The sequence below is a fragment of the Lynx canadensis genome, chromosome B3 (assembly GCF_007474595.2).
Source record: "Lynx canadensis isolate LIC74 chromosome B3, mLynCan4.pri.v2, whole genome shotgun sequence".
In the NCBI taxonomy this organism is placed as follows: Eukaryota; Metazoa; Chordata; class Mammalia; order Carnivora; family Felidae; genus Lynx; species Lynx canadensis.
Genome location: NC_044308.2, coordinates 40,413,654 through 40,423,794, shown reverse-complemented (window position 1 = coordinate 40,423,794; position 10,141 = coordinate 40,413,654). Strand labels below are relative to the sequence as shown.

The 10,141-nt window shown below is 37.7% G+C and overlaps 1 protein-coding gene across 1 annotated transcript in view; it reads left to right on the top strand.

Annotated features, from left to right (window-relative positions):
* Positions 1-3: 3 nt before the first annotated feature.
* TRIP4 (thyroid hormone receptor interactor 4) overlaps positions 4-10,141 on the top strand; it is a 67,845-nt gene continuing 57,707 nt past the window's right edge. The window contains exons 1-3 of the mRNA XM_030317940.1: positions 4-133; positions 3,406-3,575; positions 4,921-5,054. Coding sequence (XP_030173800.1) covers positions 33-133; positions 3,406-3,575; positions 4,921-5,054 — 405 coding nt within the window. The 5' untranslated portion in view covers positions 4-32. The remainder of the gene's footprint in view (positions 134-3,405; positions 3,576-4,920; positions 5,055-10,141) is intronic.

Here is a 10,141-nt window from a genome sequence, read left to right as displayed (position 1 = left end):
TGTTGGAGCCCAGCTGGTTCCGGCTGGGAAAAATGGCGGTGGCTGGGGCGGTGTCCCGGGAGCAGCTGGTGGGCTGGTGTACCCAGCAGTTAAGGAAAACTTTCGGCCTGGATGTCAGCGAGGAGATCATGCAGTGAGACTGGTTGGGGTGTGAGGCGGGAAGGACCTCTGGGATGTGCACTGGCTGAAAGGGGAAGAGGGGAAGACTAAAAAGTTGATGAGAGTGAAGAAATATAGAAGGGCTGCTGTGGGACTCTAGGCGCCGAATTTGACCTCCGGCTTTACACTGCAGCTTCTGGGACAGGGTGTCAGGCTCCACAATCGGTCGGTGGGGCCTTTTTTTTTTAGGAAAACTCCAGATCTCTGATAACTAAACCTGTAAGACTGTCCCTGGAGCCAATTTCCTGATAGTTTCTGCAGAGAAGGGCCAAGCCAAATTATCTTTGCAAAAATTCCTTACTCTGAGCATTTGAGTTTGCCCGATCTGCGTGGTGTTTAATATTAAATAGGACCTGGACTTTAAATGGAGGCGGCTGAAGTAAGGTGCAAATAGCTCCTGACTGAGGAGTCCCAGTTTCTATTTTCTGTTGTCATTTACCACTTTTGGAATCTTCGGCAACTTTTTTTTTTTTTTTTTTTAATATTGGGCTACCTAATTTTCCTCTCTGTACCTTAATTTTCTCATGTGTAAACTGAATACTGAGCAGAGTTTATCTTTAATACTTTGATTCCTATAATTTAGTATTTTTTCTTTCAATTGATTTAACATATTTGTTGCTCTGCTGCATAACATGCTGTGACCATAAAGGCTCTTGAGACCATTGGGTTCCGCGTGGTTGAGGAGTGCTGTCTGGGGGAAATGTAGGGTGTTGTGGGAGCACGGAGTAAAGGATTCCCACTAAGATTTGAGAAACTTGAAAGGTTTACTTCAAGGAATCACTTTCACCTGAAAACTAAAGGGTGGGTAGGTGGAAGTGCAGTGTTCAGGCAGAGGGGGAAACTTCTTTAATAGTTCGGATTGATCAAGGAACCTGAAAGTTTTTTTTTTTTAAGTTTATTTATTTATTTTGAGAGAGAGGGAAGGAGGAGCAAAAAGAGAGGGAGAGAGACAATTTGTGCTGGCTCGGTGCTGTCAGCACAGCCACTTCTTGGCTACCAATAATATAATACTATTTGAACTCATTTCACTTACTAGGTTTTTATAGTTATGGCACAGCAGGCTATGATGCCATGTTGAAAGCATTTTTGTGTACATTTGCTGTGTCTTGCCTGGCATTTTACTGAGAATTACTCATGTGTACTATACTAGTGTGCTAACTTGAACAATTTGGCATGAATGGCCTGAATTTTTACAGACAGCACAGAACTGTTAACTTCCTAATCAGTGATTCACTTATGGAACATTAAGATTTGTACACAGGTTTAGCAAAATAAACTGTTCTACAATCTGCATTAGCTCATGTTTTGGATGATTCTGTTTTGAAAGATTTGTTATATAACACATTTAGATGTATGTTGTTCCTTATTTTACTTTGTTAAATAGTTAAAATGACATTTATTCAAATGTTACTGGAACTCCATAAATCCTTCCCTGGTAATTTGAATACCAGAGTTAAATGATCCCCTGAGGTTTCTTGCCATCCTTTTGTAAGAACTCAATAGCAATTAATCTTTTGATGGGATGCTAACTTTGGGGATCAAGTTGATTAAACTGTAAAAGTCCTGAAAAACAGTGGTCTTTTCTTTTTTAATCTGTGATGGATTAGAAGATGCTCTTAATGATGCCCAATGGTACAGGTTTATTCACCTATAGATCATAGCACTGCAAATGCACCCACCACATTAAGAAAATAACCTAGTACATATGCTACTGGTGATGGCAAAATCTCATGATTTTTTTTTAATGATACAGCATTATTATAATTTTTCTTATATCCCATACCAGTATATCTGAATTATAATTTATTCAGATCTTATAATGCTTTAATGGTCTGATATCTTAATTTACAAGTTATTTTTTAAAATTCTTTTCTAATGGTGTAACATATTCACTGTAGAAATCTTAAAAAATCAGAAAAAAGATAAAGAAGGAAACCAAAATTAACCATAATACCACAATCCAGAGATTATCATTGTTTCACTCTTCCTGTTTTTTTCTTATGCATATTGTAATACATTTTCAAAACATAGGAGAAAAAAGAAAAGAAAAATAAACTCTTGTTAATTGACCATAGTGGTAATTATTTGGGGGTATAAGCTCTGGCCTTTTTTCTACACATGTGTATGTGTATACACATTGCTTTTATAGCAAATGGAATCATATGCTCTGCACTCTATCCTATTATTTCATTTACCATTATAGGAGGGCATTTTCTCAGAATAATAATTATTCAAAACTTTCACATTTAGTGGTAGCATATTACATTTTTGAAAGTCCAGAAACTTGAATTCATTAGTCCCTTTTCCATCAATAGATGTTTTAAATAGCTTCTAGTTTTTCATTAATTCAAACAGTGAGGCAGTTAACTTTTGCATAAAATTTCCTGTCTCTTATGTCTTATAAAGTCTTATAAATGGAATTACCGGATTATTTTTAAGGCACTTCAAATATATTGGCCTGTCAATTTTTAAACAAGTTGTACTGACTTGAACTGTTACCCCATTTCACTTTTAGGAACCTTTATAACATTTCCTTAAAATAGATCTGCTCATTACGATGTGATACCAATCTTGATACATAATTTTTGAGAATATTAAATCAACAACTGTTTAGATTGTTCTATGTACTCATATTTTTAGCAAAAGAAATTTTAGGTTTTATAATATAGAGATTAAGTGATTTGTATTCCTCGGAAAATATGACTGCAGATATGTAGTTATAGGAAGTATTCCTATGTTAAGGACAGCTCCACAAGCCTATCTTCAAAACAGTAATTTAATTCTTCCAACAAGAGAGTTACATAAAGGTTTTATTATGAACAAGGTGTGGTCAGGATCTTTGTCTAATCAAACTTATATCCCTAGCACCTAGCATAGAATTTGGCTTAAAGTAAACACTTCAGTAGCTCAGTCGGTTGAGCATCTGACTTTGGCTCAGGTCGTGATCTCACAGTTCATGGGTTTGAGCCCTGTGTCGGGCTCTGTGATGACAGCCTAGAGCCTGCTTTGGGGATTCTGTGTCTCCCTCTCTCTCTGCCCCTCCCCCACTTACTCTGTGTGTGTGTGTGTGTGTGTGTGTGTGTGTGTCTCTCTCTCCCCCCCGCAAAATAAATAAAACATTTAAAAAAATTGTAAACACTTTAATGGATTAATGAATAGTTTGTACTACGTCAGTTTATGTTGTGATTATTGAAAGACATAGTATAAGTAGTCTTGTTTCAACAACTTCTATTTTTGCTTCCTGAGGTATGTTTTGTCAATTGAGAGTGCTGAAGAGATACGAGAATATGTCACTGACCTCCTTCAGGGAAACGAGGACAAAAAAGGTCAATTCATAGAGGAGCTTATAACCAAATGGCAAAAGAATGATCAGGAGTTGAGTTCTGATGCTCTGCAGCAGTCCTTCAAAAAAGATGGTAAGTGGGGCGCCTGGGTGGCTCAGTTGGTTGAACGTCTGACTTCAGCTCGGGCATGATCTCATGGTTCCTGAGTTCAAGCCCTGCATTGGGTTCTGTGGTGACAGCTGAGAGCCTGGAGCTGCTTCAGATTCTGTGTCTCCCTCTCTCTCTGCCCCTCCCCTGCTTTTAGTCTGTCTGTCTCTCTCTCAAAAATAAATAAACATTAAAAAAAAAATTTAGAGAAAAAGATGGTAAGTTAATATAATTAAGTAATGGGCTGGTTTATAGAACCTCATATTTTCTGTAACTGCTATTTCCTCACAGCTAACTTAAGCAGAATCATATGTATCCGTATTTTTCAGTTCTACTCAAACTGGAATCAATACTGTTTTGTTGAGACTTTTTCAACTTAGAAAATATCACAAGAATACCTGTTTGCAGATAAAAATGTGGTTTCAGAATAGTTTGAAAATTTTATCCATGTTTTAAAAAAACAATTTTCAGGAGTACCTGGGTGTCTCAGTCAGTTAAGCATCCGACTTCCATTCAGGTCATGATCTCACAGTTCCTGAGTTCGAACCCTGCATCAGGCTCTGTGCTGACAGCTCAGAGTCTGGAACCTGCTTTGGATTCTGTCTCCTCTCTGTCTGCCCCTCCCCCACTCACTCTCTGTGTCTCTCTCAAAACAAATAAACATTGGGAAAAAATTTTTTAAAGATTTTAGTTACCTGTATACCTGGATGAAAGTAAATGTTGACCAACTTTAGTATGAATAACATTTAGAAGTAACTATTTAGTTAAAAGATATGAAAGATAAACACCAAACTAAATAATCTAAGTCATTATTATTATATAGTCTAAACTATATCAGATTTTAGGGTCACCTGGATGGCTCAGCCAGTTAAATATCTGACTCTTGGCTTTGGCTCAGGTCACGATCTCATGGTTTGTGAGATTGAGCCCCATGTTAGGCTCTGCACTGACAGCATGGAGTCTGCTTGGAATTTTATCTCTTCTTCCCTCCCTCCCCCTCCTCCCCTCCCTTTCTCTCTCTCTGCCCGTCCCTCCCTCCCTCTCTTCCCTCTCAAATAAATAAATAAACTTTAAAAATAAAATAAAGTAGCAGATTTTAATTTACTTTCTTAATCCCAGCCAGTAGTCTTTACCACTGACTATCTTGAAAATTATGGTTTATATTTAATTCTGGTTTGAGAGGAAAAGCTAATGTAAAAACCTTCCTGACTGCATATCTTCACTCTAAATATTCAGCATCACCTTCTGTTTATTACCTATCAGTTCACCAATGAATCCCATTATTATCAATCTATATACATATATGTATAATTTTTTTTTTCTTTTAAAGAAATGTTGGATGGGCAGAGATCAGGAGACCAGCTAAAGAGGAGTAGGAGGAAAGGCAGAAATAGACAGGAAGTTCCTGCATTTGCTGAACCTGACACAACCACGGAGGTCAAAACACCTTTTGATTTGGCCAAGGTGAGTGCTTATAGAATGAATCATTTCCTAGCTGTATGAAAAAGAGGAAGTGACTGATACATTTCAGAGAGCAAAGTGTGCAAATTGTTCTAGAGTGGCAATTATTCAACAAATGCATGAATTTTATGGAGAAAAAGTGATAATGATGATACATTACTTTCTATATGGTAGATTTTTTTGGCAGCCTGATTTTTAAAAAAAAATTTTTTTAATATATATTTATTTTTGGGAGACAGAGAGACAGAGTGCATGCGGGGAAGGGGCAGAGAGAGAGGGAGACAGAGAATCTGAAGCAGGCTCCAGGCTCCAAGCTGTCAGCACAGAGCCTGATGTGGGGCTTGAACCCATGAAGTGCAGGATCATGACCTGGGCTGAAGCTGGATGCCTACCCGACTGAGCCACCCAGGTGCCCCTGGCATCCTGGTTAAATAATTATTGTAAGGACATCTTGGTTAGAAATGAGATTGAGAAAGATATACATATATATATATCTTACATATATATACATATATATATACATATTTATATATATATATGTATATATATATATCTTACACATATATGTATAATATATATAATGGAAAATATTTGATGAAGTGCACCAGGGCTTCATTTTCAGCATTTTGTGTGTGTGGGTTTTTAATAAAAAAATGCACGATTATAGCTGTTATTAGAAGAGTGTTCCTACTTTGAGCCATCTGCCCTTGCACCATCGTCATCATCATTTAGTGTTTAGAGTTTTTTTCGTATTCTCTCATGGCTCTCAAAATAGCCCTGTGAGGTAAGCAGAAATATTTATAATCAGGGAAATTTGAGAAACTAAATTTCCCAACATAAGGGAATAGTTAATTATGCTGAGATGGCAGATAGGTGATCAAAAAATTCTGAGTGTGATGACCATGCAATAAAGCATGGAAAAGTGTTTGCAAAATAATGTTAAGTTCAAGGGGAAAAAAAAAAGAGAGACTTAAGCCTTTTCCCAAGTGGAATAAAATGAGCAAAGAAGACTTGTAAGCAAAAGAAAAACACAAATGACTGATAAACATTAAAAGATGTTTAACTTGGGGCGCCTGGGTGGCTCAGTCGGTTAAGCGTCCGACTTCAGCCAGGTCACGATCTCGCGGTCCGTGAGTTCGAGCCCCGCGTCGGGCTCTGGGCTGATGGCTCAGAGCCTGGAGCCTGTTTCCGATTCTGTGTCTCCCTCTCTCTCTGCCCCTCCCCTGTTCATGCTCTGTCTCTCTCTGTCCCAAAAATAAATAAACGTTGAAAAAAAAAAAATTAAAAAAAAAAAAAAAAAAAAAGATGTTTAACTTTACCAGTTTGTCACCCTAATTGCCTGGGACTTTATCAGTTTTAGCACTGTAAGTCCAGTATTCTGGGATTTTCCTAAGTCCTAAGCAAACCGTGGTAGTTTGTGTATTAATGTGTATTGATTGTATTGATCACTAGTAATCAATAAACACATATTAAATCCCTGAGGTATTGCCTATAATTAAAAAAAATTTTTTTAATGTTTATTTTTGTGAAAGAGACAGAGCACAAGTGGGGGAGGGGCAGAGAGAAAGGGAGACACAGAATCCAATGCAGGCTCTGAGCTATTAGCACAGAGCCCATTGTGAGGATCAGACTTAGGAACCATGAGATCATGACCCGAGCCCAAGTCATATACTCAACCCAATGAGCTACCCAGGCGCCCCGCCTATAATTTTAAATTGCTAAAGATTTTAAAAATAGAATACTCAGTGATGGTGAAGTTGTATTAAAACAAGAGCCCCTGTACACTACTGGTGGCAATGTTAATTGGTTTAAACTCTTTGGGGAACAGTTTGGTAGCATACATCAAGAACCAGAAATGTTCCTATCTTTTTGACTTGTTAATATGACTCAGAAATTTAACATAAGAAACTAATCAGAATTGCACACAAAAGAACTATTGAAAATGTGAACTGATCTGTTTAGCAGTAAGAGAAAGACTAAAATTATACTTCCCTCATTTGATGGAATATCATTCAACTAATAAAATTGTTCACCAGAATATATCATTTGGGAAAACATTTGTCATAAAATATTGAGTGACAAATGTGTGAACGAAATACGTAGGTTTGATTTTTTTGTGTTTAAAAAAATTTTTTTTAATGTTTACTTATTTTAGAGAGAGAGACAGAGAGAGCCAGCATGAGTGGCAGAAGGGCAGAGAGAGAGGGAGAATCTGAAGCAGGCTCCAGGCTTCATTCGGCTCAGGTCGTGATCTCATGGTTAGTGGGTTTGAGCCCCACATTGGGTTCTGTGCTGACAGCTTGGAGCCTGAAGCCTGCTTCAAATTCTGTGTCTCCCTCTCTCTCTGCCCCTCTCCTGCTCCTGCTCTCTCTCTCAAAAATAAATAAAACATTAAAAAAAGGTCTTTTTAAGTTTTTTTTAATTGATTTTTTGCCTTTAAAAAATACTTGGAGCGCCTGGGTGGCTTAGTTGAGTAGTCAACTCTTGATTTCAGCTTAGGTCGTGATCTCACAGTTGGTGGGATCAAGCTCTGAGTCCAGCTGCAAGCTGAGGGTGGAGCCTGCTTGGGATTCTCTCTTTCTGTCTCCCTCTTCACCTTTCCTGCTCATGCATGCGCTCTCTCTCACAAAAAACAAAAAAAAACTTACTCTGTACACACACAAACATTTTCACATGCACACACATAGAAAGACTGAAGGAAAGTGTTAAAAATGGTGTTTCTTCAGGTGTTATGACAATAAATGTTTTAATGTTTCCTCTTTATACTCTATTTTCCTCTTTATACTATATTTTCTATTTTTTTTTACTTTTTTACAATGAACAAGAATAGCCTTCCTAAAAACCAGCTTCATTGAGGTGTAATTAAATACATATGTAATTGTACATATTTAAGATATACAATTTGATAAGTTTTTTAACCATCTTAGTTTTTTAAATGTATACTTTAGTAGTGCTAAAAGTATTTTCATATTGTGCAATAGATCTCCAGAACTTTTTCATCTTGTAAAGCTGAAACTCTGTACAAGTTAAATAGCTCTCCATTTCTCTTGCTGCCAGTCCCTGTCAACTACCATTCTACTTCCTGTTTCTGTGAATTTGCTTTACATCTAAATGGAATCAAGCAGTATTTGTCTTTTTGTGCCTGGCTTATTTCATTTAACATAATGTTCTCAAGGCTCATTTATGTTGTAGCATATGACAGAATTTCCTTTTTTTTTTTTTTAATTTTTTTAATGTTTTTTTAGTTTTGAGAGAGAGAGTGTGTGAGCAGCGGAGGAGCAGAAAGAGGGATACAGAGAATACAAAACAGGCTCCATGCTGTCAGCAGAGAGCCTGACATGGGGCTTGAACTTGTGAACTGTGAGATCATGATCTGAGCCAAAGTCGGGTGCTTAACCGACTGTGCCACCCAGGTACCCCAATTCATAACATTTTTTATATTTGCTTCGGGTCTTTTCTTTTTCCTTTTTTTTTTTTAAGTTTATTTATTTATTTATTTATTTTGAGAGAGAGAGAGAGAGCAAGCGAGCATGTGTGCAGGGGAGGGGCAGATAGAGAAGGAAAGAGAATCCCAAGCAGGCTCCGTGCTGTCAGTGCAGAGCCCAACTAGGAGCTTGAACTCAAAATCCATGAGATATGACTGGGCTGAAATCAAGGATCGAATGCTTAACCAACTGGGCCACCCAGGGGCCCCAGGTCTTTTCTTTAAAAATGAATGAATGAGGGGCGCCTGGGTGGCGCAGTCGGTTAAGCGTCCGACTTCAGCCAGGTCACGATCTCGCGGTCCGTGAGTTCGAGCCCCGCGTCAGGCTCTGGGCTGATGGCTCAGAGCCTGGAGCCTGTTTCCGATTCTGTGTCTCCCTCTCTCTCTGCCCCTCCCCTGTTCATGCTCTGTCTCTCTCTGTCCCAAAAATAAATAAACGTTGAAAAAAAAAAATTAAAAAAAAAAAAATAAATAAATAAAATAAATGGACCCTTACTAAGAATGTTGAAATTCTCTTTGTTCTTTCTACCCAGTGGTTCTTGATTTTGCCCCCCCAGGAAATGTGTCTGGCAGCATTTTGGCTGGCACAGCATGGGGCAAAGGGGTACTACTGCCATCTAGTGAGTAGAAGCCAATGATACTGTTAAACACCCTACTTACCATAGGGCATCCTCCACAAAAAAGAAACAGTAGTGCTTAGGTTGAGAAACTAATACACAGTTCTGTTTCCTTCTGCCCTACAGATGATTACTATCTTGAATTTGGTGTGAATCTTAAAATTAGTAGTCTATTTTTTCGTATATAGGAATATATTAACAGCATATAGTATAGTATAGTATAGTATAGTACATTTTTAAAATGTAAGTAAATAGACGGGGCACCTGCATGGCTCAGTTGGCTAAGCCTCCGACCTGATTTTGGCTCAGGTCATGATCTTGGGTTCGTGAGATCAAGCCCCGCTTTGGGCTCTGTGCTGAAAGCCCAGAGCCTGCTTGGGATTTTCTCTCTCCCTCTCTTTCTGCCCCTCCCCTGCTTGTGCTCTCTCTGTCTCTCTCAAAATAAATAAATATTAAAAAAAGATAACCATAGTCCATAACTGGATGGCTGCACTATGGAATATTAAAAAAAAAGTAGGCTGATAACATAATGTCATTTTGCAGATGCTTTTTAGAACTTTTTGAGAGCAATCTGTGGTATACATAGATTTGGTTTGTTTCTCTTAACTCAAGATTCCACTGATTCAATTTCTCCATTAAGTCATAAATGCACTTTTATCTTGTTTATAATAGTTTGCTGTTGTGAAAACTGCAGTGAACATTCTTGTATGTATTTCCTTCAGGTACATTTGAGAATTGTTAGTATTTACCTGTTACTAGAATTACTGGGTATAGGCTTTGTTAATTTTTCTTTTATTGAAACTACCAATTTTTTAAATTATTTTTAAAAGTTTTTTTAAAAATAATTATTTATTTTGAATTTTTTTAATGTTTGTTTATTCTTGAGAGAGAGAGCAGGGGAGGGACAGAGAGAAAGGGAGACACAGAATCTGAAGCAGGCTCCAGGCTCTGAGCTATCAACACAGAGCCCGATGCAGGGCTCAAACTCA